At 39.3% G+C, this 16,045-nt stretch overlaps 1 protein-coding gene across 1 annotated transcript; it reads right to left on the reverse strand.

Moving 5' to 3' along the window:
- Positions 1-7,393: 7,393 nt before the first annotated feature.
- Positions 7,394-15,787, reverse strand: IL20RA (interleukin 20 receptor subunit alpha). The gene is made up of 6 exons (XM_058021342.1): positions 15,699-15,787; positions 13,023-13,201; positions 12,190-12,365; positions 11,448-11,592; positions 10,765-10,904; positions 7,394-8,308 (listed from the first exon to the last, which is right to left on the reverse strand). Exons 1-6 carry the CDS (start codon positions 15,770-15,772, stop codon positions 7,394-7,396), a joined length of 1,629 nt encoding a protein of 542 aa, XP_057877325.1. The 5' UTR covers positions 15,773-15,787.
- Between the last annotated feature and the right edge of the window lie 258 nt (positions 15,788-16,045).

A 16,045-nucleotide genomic window follows, 5' to 3' on the forward strand; every position in this document is an offset into this window, starting at 1 on the left:
ATAACAGCTGCCCTGCTGCCAGACTGCTTTTTGGGTGCAGATTAAAAATGTGAGCCCCAGGGAGACTGGGTGTAGAAGGAAAAGAGAGAACAGCATTGACCAGCAGAACAGACTGCTATTCATCTTTTCCAACAGCTAAGAAATATGGAGGGGTTTAAAAATCCTGGTTGATCATGAAAGCTCTATGAATGTTTCTAAACTTTCTATTATATCCTCATATAAGTATATAATACGTATCCTGGCTAAATAACAAATATTTATTTCCAGCAGTCTGAGAGCTATGCAAGATCAATCTTGCATGCCAGGGAAAAGTCCACACCAAGAGTTTTTAGGATTTATCTTTAAAAACTATTTAATTGTAAACATGAAATACTTTTTTACGATGCATATAATATGTGACAACCGCTTAAAGGACAAAATGTCTCTGTGACCACATAGGAAAACTTAAGCACATTCAGGTCAGGAGAATTATTTTGGGGTACTTGTGTAAGTCAGTTTAGAAGGAGACAAATAAAGCACACTGTGTTTTTAAGTCTAGTGGGAGAAGAATAAACATGCTTCTAAATCACATTACACAGGCTGAGTCCCTCTGATCTCAGTAGAGGTGATGGTGCTTGCATTGCAAGGAGCAAGGGGTAACCTAAAGAACATCATTCTCCCAGAGGAAGGGCGAGAAATAGATGTACAGATATATTCTAACAACCCTTTATTTTGCACAGAGAATAATTAAGCAAACTCAGAAACACATAAAACCATTTTCCAATAAAGTATTAGTAAAATAAATTTTGTCTCTAAGGGTCTGCAGGGCAGAGGTCCTTCAGGAGCAGGGCTGGCCTAAGGGTGAAATGGCCATTCAGAGCTTAGAAGATCAGAAGCCTGGAAGGCGACACAGGTTGGGAAGGGCATGACTGAGAAACCTGAACACTGGTGGAGAGGGCCCCATCTCAGCTGGGGAAAGAAGTTTACAAGAACAGAACCCCTTCCCTCAACCCATTCCTCACCTGTGGCCAAGAGCAAAGGAGAAGTGTAGAAACAGTCTCACCAATGTGCCCTGGGATTTTCCTGTGCTATTTGGGTTGATGACATTTGCTGTACAAAACAGGAGTCTTTCATTTGATTCTCACCCTGCACCATACAATAAATACAAGATTGATTGTATTTAAACCACTCCAACTGATATTTCTTTATTTTTTTTTCTTTAATTCTTGAAGTCTGTCCTCTCTTCCTAAACCATCTACTCCACTGGTCCAGTGCCCTTGGAAGAAAGAAGTGTTAAAAAATAAACTAGCACACAAACCACATCCAGCAAAACTTTAATGTCAATGTTAATGAGGCTGTGGAACAGAATGGGACAGCAGAGGGGCAATTTGGAGCTCACCCCACTCAGCAGAGCAGAGATTTATGCCATCTTAGATGGTCGCCTGGCATGACTTGTTAACTAGAGAGTGGTTTACTTAGATCCTTTTGGTCGGCTTTGCCCTGAAGTCTGGGTTTGTCAGACTTCTGTTCTTCTTGTTGGTCTGGACTCTGCAGCTGGTTCACATACTACACTTTCACCTTAAAATTTAATATTTTTAATTTAAACCAAGCTGGAGGTGTGTCTAGCCTTGAACATCTAGCAGCTTGGAGTAACCTTCACTGTGGGGATATATTGCTGAGGTGAACCATGACTTCAGCAGTTACTAGAGTGGTGTCATCTGTGTTTGGTCATCTCCTGCCCTGCATCCCACACTCACTGGATGATGGTTCTCAATCCATTTTAGCGTTTCCATGTATCAGTTACCCCGTCTGTAAAACTGGAAGAGCAACTTCCCTTCCTTTATCTTTAATTACTATAAAATGCTTGAAGGGCTTGAAATAAAAACCAAGGCAAAATGAAAGTATACAAATGATACACAGGAGTGCTGAACGTGCTTAAATATTTTGATCTCTTTCTGTCACAATGGAAGGGTCCAGGTATTTTTCAGTATTTTCCTGCTGTTTTCAGCAGGAGGTCTTGCTGAACATTTTGCTTCACCCTCAATGACATGATGATGAGAATTAAGAAAACCAAAGCAATCTGCTGCCCTGCTACTGGGCCACATTGCTTGCTGACTTACTTTGGACACCTGGAATATGTTGTTTCTTAATGGCAGTTTTTGGATGGCAGAGCTGATGATGTGTGTTTATAGCACAGGCTGCTGCTGCTAAAGCCATTGTCTGGGTGAGTTACTGTGAAATGAGAATGTTCTGGTGCCATGGGAATCACTGCAGCAATTTTGGGTGCTAGCAGACAGCATTTGCTGCTGCTGCTGCCAGAGGTGAGCAGCAATGCTGGATTTCTACTTGGATGAATAACTCCTTGTAACTTTGACAAGGTAACAAGTAAGGTGTGAAAGGTCTAGGAGGTCACCTTGCAGTAATACAGAATTAGGGCAATTCTCCTTCTCCAGGTTTCTAAGCCTGCAGAGACCTTATAGGGTTGCAAAGAGCAGTGGCAAACAAGAGGCCTTCAGAGCAAGGACAGTGGGACTAGAAAATATTGTAATGCAGGATATTGCTCCTACAGCCAAACAGAGGCAAAAACTGAGAGCTGAAGCAGCACTACTGCAATGTGTGTCTTCCCACAGCTACTGAGGTTTTCATAGCTCTGTGATGCTAAGGAGCAAGTCCTCTTCTTAAAACCTAACTTAGGCCAGAAAAATCTGTCTTTGCTAAACTGATTCTGGAGGTATTAGAAAACAGAAGAACTGATTGTTCCTTTTTTTTTTCTTTATTACCAGAGAAAGAAAAATAAAACTAACAAAGTTTTGATGGTTTCTAAGAGGCAGCACTAAACATGAAAATGACTTCCTACACTTACTGCTATGTGCCCCTGGGCTGATCAAGCTTGAAACCTACATGCAAAACCAAGGCAGAAAAATCTTGACATGCTGCTGTGTCTTCCTTTTAAGGAGAGCTTTGGTATTTTGTATGGACAATGTCAAATGGATGAAAAGGTTTAAATCTTTGAGTTTGCAAGAATGAATCACATCAGACATCAAAGCTTTAACTGTTCAAAACCACGATGCTTGGAGTACTTGGGGGTTTTTTTATCTTCATCGTAGAGATGAGAAAACATTTCTTATTTAAAGAGGAAAAAAAGATATTAATCAATTTTTAAGACTTTACAACATATGAATATCTTTCTATACTTAGCATATTCCAGGCAAGAAATGTCACCCATTTTTAGCATTATTGAAGAACAACAAACTTGTTTGAAAGACCTACAGGCATTAGAGAATTTTCACAGGCCTTGGTAAACAGTCAATTGTCCATATTTTAAAATATTCAGACCACAGTGCTCTTCTGTTTTAAATTTCACTTGTTTCACATCCCAATCATTCTGTCTGATTAAGCTGGTTTGCAGGTTAGACCATATGGAAGTAAAGACTTATTTTTGTTTTGATATGCTTTGATAGATTTTGTTAGTCCCAAATTCAGGAATTTGCTCTGTTTTACAGAAGACCTAAAGCACAACTTAAAATTTAACTTGAAATCATCAAAAATTGAACATGTTTCGGTGTATGTGTTAATTATGTAATTTGAAGTATTTCTTTGTTCAGGGTGTTTTCATATTGTGCAATTTCTAGACCCAGATAATATTCCTCAGGGCCTTTGCTGGACCTTCCCTACCATCCATAGGAAGAGCTGTGCTAGGTAATAGTGTTAACTATTCTTTCCAGACCCCTGGAACCCCCTCTGGAGGGTCTCTGGAGCCCTCTTGATAATTTCCTTATCCTTCATGTAGCTGGTGATCTTGCATCCTGTACCGGGGAGTTGTCATGGATCCCCCCCCCGGCTCACCTCATGCCCCCTGTGTGGGCACTTTGGCTGCAGTGCTCACCCCGCCAGACATGGCATCATACTGCACGTTTCCCTCATGCATTTGGACTTGTCCATCTCGTCATTCTCATTCTGCAGCAGCCTCTCCAGGGCTGCTGTGTGTCAGATCACAGGTATCTTGCACTCAGCTCTGTTTCAGTCTCTCCTTCAACCCCGCTGTCACTCTGCCTAAGCAGTAGGCAGCAAAACCATACTTACAATTATAGCTACTTTTCCAAAACTGTGCGTGCCCACACCTAGCTATCAGTTTCATCACCATTAGATCTCACTCTGATAGCTAGGCTTCCTGTTTTTCAACCTCTGAAGTGCATTGCTTTGGCCTTTTAGACTAGCTTTTGCCTTTGATCTTCATGACTTATATTGTAAACCAGAGACACTTTTTCCAGTAGTAGTCACATCAGGCTTGTAAACACAGCTAAAGGTCTGGTTTTATTGCCATCACAACCAAGAAATATACATCTTTTTGTCCTCAACAAACAGCTTCCTCATTCTATTCCTCTCCCATAAAATTTTCAAAATTGCTGATTTCCCAGCTCCAGGTAATCCCGTGTTTCAGTGTAATCTGAAGTCTTGGTGTATGATTCTAGATTATGATTTTGCTTTTGGCTGCATTAATTCTACTAAATGTGGCTGAGCTAAGTTTAATAAAGTGCAATAAGAGTAGGAACATGTCAGCTCTCTTACTGCTTTGCTCTTCCCTCTACTATTTTATAAATCTACATGGCAGCATTTTGCTCCTTGCTGACTGCTTTGCTGAAAGTACCATGTCTGATCAGCTTCATTTGATTAACATAATTAGAAGATTTTAAGTAAAAATATGTGTAACTTTGAGGATATTAAAAAGGCATCAACAATTTACTGGTACTATACAGATGGAAATATGCACTATTATGTCTGCTTCATCAATTCCAGAACTTGACTAGCTAACTTGAAAAATTCTTTTGCATATAAAAGAAAGTTCTTATCTTCATTAACATCTTTTCCACCAGTGCCATTTTTTTGCTGTGATCATTCTGAGAACACTTTCAAAGTGTATCTTATAAATATGAAGGACTTGTTTGCATAATCTAGTGTCAGTTCTGAATTTAATGCAAATTCGCATCAAAAGGAAGCAACACTGAAAGTGCTGCAAACTTCTATCACAAATATTTTAGTGCAATAATTAACCACTATTCCTAAGCATAATTTTATCATGAAAACTATTGCAAGAATCTCGGCATATTGTATTTTAATCACAAGTACTGTTAACTAGGAAGGTGGTGCCTTTTCAAGTACTAGAGCAAATAAATGTTATACAACCTAATTGTTACTGAAAAGTAAAAAAAAATACAAAAAAAAATTTCCCCAACCAACCAAACAACACCCAACAAACCAATAAAAAACAAAAAGCCAAAACAAAACAGGATAAGATGCACTGAAAGATTACAACCACAAAAAAAATTAATGGATAAGTAACCAAGTTTTCAAATTTTAATAAGCAATTACTTGATTATGGTAGGTTAAATATCCTTACAAGTAGTTCTGCTGTTGCAAGGCTTGCTCACCTAGCAGAAAAAGCAGCAGCAGACACAGCAGCTGGCAAATAAGGCCAGGGGAAAACACACCCAAAACAAGGGATACCTTCCTCTTCAAGGAATGTTGGTTCGCCTACACCAAAATATTTGCAGAGCTGAACCATCCTTATCTGTCCATACATATGGACATGATGTCTATACACTGAACACAGGTGATTTGTCTTAGGGCAGTAGTAATTGGGTAAAATTCAATGGGCTACTGGTAAAGAGCAAGTAATTGCTTCCTGCCCATGAATTAGAGGCCCCACACTGCAAAAGAAAATGACAAGATCATGCACAAAGAGGTTAGTTTAGAAATCTTTAGGAAATACTGAGAAAGATTTTTGGATGACTGATTTTTTTGGGAGCAAAAAAAATTTCACATCTCTCATCTATTTTCTTCTTTTACACTAAGCTATAACTCTCCTCTGTAATCCTCCTGATGAACAAAGGTGTTTATGTAAGCTAGGTGTAACACTGCTGCATGATCTATACTTTTATTATAAAATCAGCTGAGGACAATTTTTTACCTCCTGATAAGGCGTCATCAGCATATTGTCATGCTGAAATTCAAAAAATTAGAAATATTTTAATGCAATTTCTGGTTTTAAAGTCTATGACTACAATTGAAAAATTCTGAGAATGAACAGTCACAGAGAATGCTAAGGTGATGAAACAACAGCAGCTCAGAAAAAAACATTTAGGTAAAGGTCTTTCTTTAAAAAAACACCTAACCATGTACTAGTTTGGAAGTGTACATAATTTTTTTGCTTTTTGCTTATCCTGTTAAAAACCAAACAAATAATTACCATGAGGTCTTTTGGTGTACTGGGAGGGGAAAAAAAAGATTCAGTAAGTGAACAAGTGGCAAGTTTTGAAAAGGAAAATGCCAACTGCCCTAGTAGGTAATTTCTAGATAGCCCTGTAATTTTCCTATCCTAAATACCACATGACATGAAGAAAAAGTGAACACTCATCAGGAGTGCTGATGAGGACAGCAGGCAATGAAAGGAAGCCCTCAGGAGCACTCAGTTGGTGTGGCCCAGCAGTGTGGAGAGGCTGAAGCAATGGTGTGTCTGGGGCAGACCTCTCCCTCCAAGGGTTGGAATGTTGGGGGACACAAGACAGATGATGGACTTTGGACCTGGTTAACATAAGAGATTTGATAACAGGATGCCTTGGCAAAAGCAAACAGAACTTTGAAAATTAGACCTGGATTGCAAGAAGATTAAATCAAACGTGTTTACCAGGAAAAGAAAATCCCATTAAACTCTGCAAGCAAGAGATGCTGTTATATGCAAAAGTTTGTTTATGTGATTTTAACCTAATCATTGCAGTACACATTACTAGTCTCCCTGCAATAGTATATAAGTGTTTGTGACCCACAATAAAATCAGATTCTGATCACCAAGTCAGGCTCCTCGTCTCTCTCCATCGCCGACACCCGAGCTGCTCCTGCCACGCAGAGGAGCAGACACTTGCAGGGCACGAGCCAGACGGGTGCTCAGCTGCCTCTGCCTAAGGCTGGGTGAGACATGGTCCAGCCAGCATGATTACAGGCATTTCACTGAACCCCTTTGCCCTACATATTTTCCCTTTTTTTGTTTGTTTGGTTGTAATTTTCCCCCAAAAGTAACTGCTTTCAAGTGCCGGTAATTCGTTTTCACAGGAATTGTAAGGTGGGAACATTCTCTGTAAAAATATTTATTTTAAAATATTTCTTCTTTTTATTTATTATTAAAAAAGAGTATAACCTCACAACAATCATATTTTACACAAGAGGTATATGATTAATGTCATAATCATTTATATCACATCTGGAGACTGTTATAAATAACATTTAATGAATAAATTGTTAAACTGTGATGGTTCCAAAAACTTCAAAACATTAAGACATTCCTGTTCCCCTGAGTCTATCACTCTCTTTAGCAAAATAAACAAGATGTTGCACTTTTGACTATCTTGGAAAATTACTTTCAGTCTTCCATTTCTACATGAAGTCCCCACTGTTCCTTGAACTGCAGGAGATACATTTCTTGATCCTCAGGTGATTCACCAGATACCCCTTTGTTATAGAGTCTGAGCAAAATTCCATCTTTGTTGGGATCATCATACTTGAATAGTCCTTCACACATCTGATTTTCAACACTGGACAAAGTAGGAATATACAGTCTTCCACTGTCAGGATCCCAATCAACCAATATGGTCTGCATACCTTCTTTCTCTGTGAGGCCCTGTGTGGTTTTTTCCAGATGATGATAAGATGCCTGCCCAGACTTCTCAGTATCCAGGTCCATGAAGTTGATATGGGTCTCACTTGGCAATTCATCTGCTGCATCAACCACCTTCAAATCAAGTTCCTCTGTTTTCTGTCCCAAACAAAGGTGTGCCACCCGTACCTCTAGCTGGGGGGAATAGGGCTGTCCTGTTCCCATATCAACCAAGTCCCCCAAAGCAACCTGCGGCTCACCCTGTAGCCCCCCAGGGGCAGAAAATATCCCTTCTAGGTTCTGACCAGGACTGAAATCTTCAGTCCTTACATCATGCTCATACTCCACAACCTCTGCATTTTTATCTCTCCAAGTATTCTGTGTTCCAGACCGACCATGAGATACCCAGTTTCCAGTTTGGTTCCCTTCCACTAAAGCATCCTCTTTGAGTGAAATCTCTTCACATGAAAAATCAAGCAAATATTTTGCTTTCAGCACCTGTTCCGAAGGCAAATCCCTCCCTTCAGTGTCATTGTAAGCAGTGTTATAATGGGGACTTTTCCTTTCTGAGAGATGTCTGGATTCCTCACAGTCATCCCCATCAACAGTGATAAGGTTGAGCACCATTTTTTCACTTGGTATGAAAACCCACTCCTTGCATTTGTCAGTGTACTGCCACACCTGCAAAGTAAGAAATATATTGAGGGAAGTTCAATAAAAAAAAATGTTGATACTTCTTATACTACCTTACAGTTTTAAAATATAATGCTAGGTTAGACCTTATTAGGAGGTTATTTCAACTTAGGGAAGAAGAAAGTTCATCATAGAAACATTTAAGAGTGTCGATATGCTCTCCTTTTTTATTCTATTTAATGTAAAATTATACTATAATCAGTTTTAATATCTCTTTCCCCCTCTCCCTGATGTCAAAATAATGGTTGGAACAATTCTGTCAAATACAGGTTTTGTTTCCAAACCAGCATAAACTCTCATGACTTCAGAGAAAACATCAGTCTTTGTCCTTGGAACAAGGATTACTGAATCCATTCCACTCCTTTTAACCAGTGAAGAGAAAATGTAGTAACAACCAGTTCCCATAAGCAGCGTCAGGTAACATGTTCGTGTATAACTTACAGAGAATAAAATAATAGCAGGTTTTCTTTCAGAGAGGGAGCTACACATCAGGCTGAAGCACAGTGTACAGAGCCTGTACTGTGTAGTCTACCACATGCTGCTTTTATGAATCTGTGCAAAATCATCAAATTAAACTGTAGGGATTTTTTTGAAACGAGTAAAATTTTTGACAGGAATCAGCATTGTGTGGGCATTGGTGGAGTGAATACAAAAACAACCAGAAGGTGCATTTCAGTGCTTTCAAGCTTAAATGGAAGACTAAGACCACTAACTGATGTACCAAGTAGGTACATCTGAAAAGTCACACAGGTCAGAAATGCTGGACCAAACAAACAGTTTATTCTATGTCCCCCCAGCCAAGCAGGGTGCCCATGTGGAACAGTCTGTATGTTGGGAAAGCCAGAGAGCATCATTAAAATACCAGGGTTATATTCATTTGTTACCTTAACATTGACTGAATCCAGGGGTGGAGAAATCAAATTGAAGCTCCATGATGGTCATTAAAAAGTACAATGAACATAAAAATAATCCCAAATTCAAATGACATTTTTATTAGAGAAAAGACTCCCGGAGTTAGGATTTTAGTCTGCTACTGATTGGGAATTTTTCACTAAGTAGCCCTTCATGCCCTTTGACTTTAAAGAGACCAAGCTATCTCCCCATACCATGACCTGCATCCCAGGAACAAAACATAAAGAACAAGACAGAAACAGACTTTTTACAAGGGCCTGTAGTGACAAGGGACAATAGTTTTAAAATGAAAGAGGTTCATTTAGACTGAATATAAAGAATAAATTCTTTACTGTGAGTGTGGTGAGGCATTGGAATATGCTTCCCAAGAAGCTGTGGAGGCCCCATAAGGGCAAGTGCTCAAAGGCAGGTTGGATGGAGCTTTAAGCAACCTGATCTAGGGGCAGATGTCCTTGCCCATGTCAGAGTGGTTGAACTAGATACCTTTGAAGGTCCTTACAAACCCAAACCACTCTGATTCCATGGTCCTGTAATCCAACCAGTGTCCCCTCAAGTGCAGGAGGTATTTCTGTGCACATCTGAACACACAGCAGCAGTGGCTGCTCCATCCTTCTGAGCCCTTCTGCATTCACAGTCCCTCTGTGACGATTTCTCCTGTCACCTCTGCACTTCTCTAATCTTCCTCAGCAAGATCAGCATGTTGAAACCAACTCCTTTGTATCTCCCATCCCACGGTGTCACGCAGATTGGATTAACACTGAAGTCTGCATTCATTATTATGATTGCATGTTTATGGTTGAGAAACTTGCTTAAAGACACCTGTGAGAAAGTTCTATTGAGATCACGAGCTGGAAACCAGTAACATTTCATAGACTTCAAGTATTCTATCTAAAAATCAACAAATTTTGCAGCACTAAGAAATCTGAGAACTTTTTTTTGCAAAAAGTGTATTTGAGCTGTCTAAATAACAGAATGTGTTTATACATTTTTGGGCGTTAAGAGATGGTACAGTATTTTAAAGTATTCTAGAAATCCAGGTTAAATTTTCTGTATGATGCACATGTGTTAAATCCTTCACAATCACAATTAAATGGAAAAATCTGGTAATACCCAGTAATAGTCCAAGAAAACGTCATGCTGTTTCTGTACTGTTTAATTGTCTTCCCTTCCTGTTTCTGAATTCAAGAAATTAATAACTTTTGTCCAACTGACTTTACACAGTGCTTCATCTTAGATAAATTTACAGAGTTCTGACACCCTGACAGACCTAGTGCCTTAAGTCACTGCTTAAGGCAATGGCTCTTCCAAAACCAATGGCTCTGTTCTGATCATTGCAAACTTGAGCTATTACTCTGTTTTTCTAGCACGTAATAACCCTTGATGTGGCTTTCCTCTCTTGATCTTAGAGGCAACTACAGCTTTTATTTGGAGCTACCCACAGGTTCCACCAAGCCTGTTTGGACCCCTGGAAAACACACAGCTCTGCTGGAGTTCCAAGTTGGCAGTGACCTCCTGCAACAAAAGACACTCACCAGGTTTGTTGGATGTTTTTGTTTGTGGATGTGAATATACTTGTGCACCCAATAGCATGCCACAGAAGTAAAAAGGAGAGCCAGCATGGTAGGCATAACATATCCAAATGCGATTGTTATAGTCTCATCTTCTGTTTTATCTGTTAATAAAACAAAAGTTTTCATTGTAACAAACAACTTGTTAAGGTATGTGGACAGTAATGTGAGCATTCACCCCATTGCATGTTGGATACAAAATGCAAATATTTTAGATAAACAAGGAATTTGCAGGAAATGAAAAAATATATATTTGAGTTACAGGACAATTATTATTATTGTCTAAATGATAAATTAAATTCTATAAAGAAGTAATAACATCTCCCTTAGGTTCTCCTGTTGATAACTTCAGAATGACCCAGCTCTGCTACCCCCAAACAGCATTCAAGGAGAAAAAATATTCTCTATGCACTAAAACTCAAAGAATGCAGGTAATTTTCTTCAGAGGCACTGATGTACCTTCCAGTCAGTCCCAGCTATGCTTTATTAGAGGCAAAGCTTTCATTGGTACAAGTGCACAGAGAAGGGAAAAACTATGCTAATTATCACTCTCAAAATGGATACCTAAAAAACTCACAAATTCAATCATCATGGTTTTTCTAGCTTGCATCTTCCTTTTTTTTTTTTATTTGCCACCTCATACATACCTTTCAGTGTTGTAATGCAATGTTCTTTGGAATAGCCACTGTCCAAAACTGGTGTGGGTACATGTATCTGTGCACTGACACAATAAGCTGTTCCAGGTTCTAACCACGGCACAACCAAGGTGTTGTTGCTGATGGAGAAGAACCACTGGAAGACATTAAAAATATTTTCCTCCCTTTAACTCCTGAGCTACAGAAAGGTCATGAGCATGCACATTTTCTAGAAAGGTTGGTACTCTAAGAGCTGCCAGCTGCATCCTTTTCCTACAAATGCAATCAACATCAAAGTTACTTGTTAAGTCACATCCTCTCTGATTATTTTCTCTTCCCATCAAAGATTCTTGTACCACCACTGAACAATTTCATGCTTCATATGCATGAAGCATGCATATTGGCCACTACTGGCTCACATTCCTGTGGTGATGTTGCATCACTCCAGCCCTGTTCTCACACACACATCCATGACAGGCACATGGTATGGTTCCACAAAGTATTTAAAATTGGGATGTTCTGGAAAAGCCAGGAGCCTTAGGGTAACAGAATTTATGTAAACCTTGGAGTCCAAAGTAAAGTTATTGCTATATTTCCTGCACCTTTGTGAAAATAATGTCAACAAACCAGCCAAACAAACAAACACAACCAACCAAACCACATTTGTCTACTACAGGTTTGCTAATCTTGGCATTTCAAGAAGCACAGAGCAGAGATTGAACTGCAGCAGTTCCACAGCCTTGTCAAAGCTTACCCGCTTCTTTGTTTTTTTGTTGAGGACAGAAACATTGTACTGTAGGCCAGGATACACCTGAAGCAGAGATATGGATTCTTCCTCTGGACTTCTCTTCCACTTCTCAGGAGCAGTCAAAACGATTGAGATAGATCTGTCAGTAGAAGATACACTTACCATGGGTGGATCTATTTTAGCTGGAAAAATGAACATGTACAAAAAGCAGTCAAATTCAGCAGAGGCACACTGGTTTGACAAGTTTCATCAAATCAATCATATTACATTACTGCAATGACTGGGGGAGTCTAAGTAGAGAATTGAAAATTTTATTTATATGGGTAGAAAAATATTTGTTTAGATAACTAAGAGGATTTTTACAGTAAGAAAGTGAACGTTGACTTGGAATTTTGCCAAGGAATTCCTGTGACTTTACAGGATAAACAACCTTGAAACTCAATTTGCTAAAACAGGCTGAATTACCAGTATATTCTTAGATTATCTGGCATAGATAAGAAATATTGGGCTCTAGAATATGCTTGCTGATTGGTTTGATAAAGCCTTTTCAAAATCAGAGTCATTTATACTGCGAATGTGCCATAGATTTTATTTGCCTTGAGTAAGGCTTTACCATACCATTAAAAAGAATTCAGTATATACCAGACTCTATATATATATCTCCAAATTCTGATTTTATTATTTCAATTACTTCTGTCAAAAGCAGAATATAAGAATAAATGTGAAACAACTGAAAAAAGATGTAACTTCACGCTGAAATTAAAATATTATACACTGTGAAGGCCCATGCAGTGTGAGCACACATTGTTAATCAAGGCTGTGTGCTTAGCTCTCCTTACTGTCTGTTAGAGGGTTGAATCGTGTGGTCTCCATCCAGTCAGAGCATGCCCCATTTAGGAATGCTTTGACACTTGCATAGTATTGCTCTTCGTAGTCAGAGGTCTCATTGGAGAGGTCACACCATGTTCTGTTTATATTTTTGCATTCTGGCTTTCTAATCCATTTTCCAACACCGTATCTATATTGAAAAGAAAGAGAAAGAAGCTGTACAAAGGCTATTTCCAATATATTAGTCACCTCATAATATAATTTTCTCTGTTTTAATATGGCTGATAAAGCAGTTTCTGTATTTAGCAGAAATCTGAAATTTCAAGGAATCCCAGCTTCAGCTGAGATGAAGAGCAAGACTTCCACAAGTTTTTAATGAAAAATAAATTAGAATAGGCCTTATCCAGAAGAAGCCAGATGAAACTAACTGGGATGTTAGTGACACCAACCTAAGTCAAAGTTTGCCTGTGCAGACCAGATATCTCTCAACATCAGTCTGTACAGATTTAGCATAAATTCTAAACACACAGTAATTAGTTATATGGATAATTATTTATATGTAAACAAAGAGTCCAGTCAGAATGGTCAGTGACACATCCTCAAGTATAGACACAGATGATGATCAGGGTTTCCAAGATGAATGACAGGAGACTACTCATTCCTGCCTGACCCTTCATTTTCTAGTTTAACAAAAAGACACAACTGGAACACAATGAATTTCAAAACCCTACTTGTTGAAAAAAGGCCATATATCTGTTACCAACAATGCCTTGGTGCTGACCAGCTCTTGTACACTGGTAGAACAAACCAAGATTTCCTTGGAAAATTCCTGTTTGGATTTGCTCAGACATCCCTGCTCCTTAAATTCACATTAAGAATGCCCCCTCTGGCTGCTAATTAGTAAGGGCATGTGGCAGCTTCTGCCAGATCGCTCACCAGCATTTTCCTATCTCAAGGCCTTACTCTCCTGGATAGACAGAGGCACCTGAGTGTTTTTGTGCTCAGTGAAAGATGGAGATGGCCATACCTCTGGCGACAGACTCCTCATGGACCAGCTGGCCCTTCAGAGCCAGTGCAGCCAGTTCTCTCTGAACATTTTACCTCCTGTACAAGTCTTGGTTGATTTCTTGCAGTAACCATGAGGGAGTGGAGCCTGGAGCTCCATGGGCATGGCCAAAACCCTAATGCTATTAGATGCCATCTTTTATCAATGCTAGGGGCACAGGAGAAGGACTCTCTCTCTATTCCAGGAAGAAAGGCGTCCCTTTCCCATGCAGGAAGCATGGCAGATGGAGCAGTGTTGATAAAACTGGTCCTGACCAGAGGACAGGTGTTTAGGTGGCACAGGTTGAGCTCTGCACTCTCTCTTTTATACATTTTTATCATTAATATTGCTGCTGTCACTGCTCATTGTCTTATTGCTGTTTCCAGTAAATGGTTCTTATCTCCATGCGTGATCTTTGCCTTTTGTGCTTCCAGCTGGAGGTGAAGCAAGTGGCACCATAGGTTTTTTTCCAGAACTTCTGTTGTCATCTTGTCCATACTGTTGTCTCCTAACACAGAAGTTTCTTATCTTCTTGGTATTTCTTGTGGGTATCTCCTCAGAGCACTGACTCTTTCTTCTTCACAAAGCAGCCAACTAACCCCAGTTCCCTTCTCACCCAGCCACCCCCCTCTTTTATAGCACTCTTCTTCTCACTGGTTACAGCTGTGGCCTGTTAAAGTCAGGCCTGTTCCTAATCTCTGATAATTGGCCCAGCTGCAACTCCTAAGGGGTAAGATTACTTTCTACACTATCTTTATTTTCTTATATTCTCTCCTCCTACAAACTTCTGAATTGGAGAACACCATTCCTAAACCATGACAATAATTATTGTTCACTCTGTAACTGCTGAGCACTCTTAAGTTACAGGAAACGTCTAGAGACCGACATTCCTTTTAGTGTTCCAAAAATGCTCCTAGATTGAGGGAAGTGTAAATGTTAAAGACTGGGAGCATTACATAATCTGTGACAATGGTGCTACACATATTTAGAAGCCAAACTTCTGTCACTGGCCTTCAGAATGACACAGTGCTCTTTCAGTGGGAATAAAGGAAATGGAGTCTGGTTCTCATGCAAATTCCTTGATACCCTTGATACTAAGGTGCAGACCTTGACAATGTAAGGGCCTGATTCCAACCACAATGCTTGTTTTTGTACAATGCTTGGTAACATCAGTGGATTTTCTCCTAGAGAGGCTTGCTGGATCAGAATAAATCTGGGGGAGTGGGTCTGTCAGGAAAGAGCAATGACACATTGGGTATTATTAATATCGATTGAATCATACATCTCCATATCCATTTAAGTATGTACAGAGGATGTATGCAGACAGATACCAGTCCACAGCAGTTATTCTTCATCCTCTCTCATTTTAGGAGGAATGCCTCTGAAAGCTTCCATAGTATTCGAATGTTGCTTCCTACACTTCTTTTGTAGGAAGAATATCCTTGTACATTTTTTAACTTAGTGTGAAGTAAACAGTGCCAGAAGCAGAAATTAAAAAACCACACTGCTTAAGTCTAGCTCACACTTTAGTTCTTTCTTTAAATCAGCAATACTTTCCATGAAGCTGGGTTTTCTTTTTAAATCATTATTTAAAATGCTAAAATAAAAGTCAGTGGGAGATAAAATAAACAAGTCAACTTACACTGCATATTTCACCTTGTAGAATACTCCATCACCTGTTCCTTCTGGTGCTGACCAGTGAAGGACATTCTTCATATTTACAGATTCAAAACGGACATTCCTAGGGTTGGGCAAAGAACAATACAACTCTCCTGAGAAAGAAAATAAGAAAGGAACAACATGCACTAAGAATCAGCAAATGCATACACTCCCAAAGTAGCCAACACAGTTATTTTTAAAAAGTTATCTTTTTTAGCATTCAAAGTGTAATGTGGTTGGCGCTGGGAAATGAATTTTTTTACAAGTGTCCCCACCTAGTGCAGTCTCAAATTCCATCTTTACGAATGTGTTTTTTCTCTAGCAAAAATG

The sequence above is a fragment of the Melospiza georgiana genome, chromosome 3, assembly GCF_028018845.1.
Source record: "Melospiza georgiana isolate bMelGeo1 chromosome 3, bMelGeo1.pri, whole genome shotgun sequence".
In the NCBI taxonomy this organism is placed as follows: Eukaryota; Metazoa; Chordata; class Aves; order Passeriformes; family Passerellidae; genus Melospiza; species Melospiza georgiana.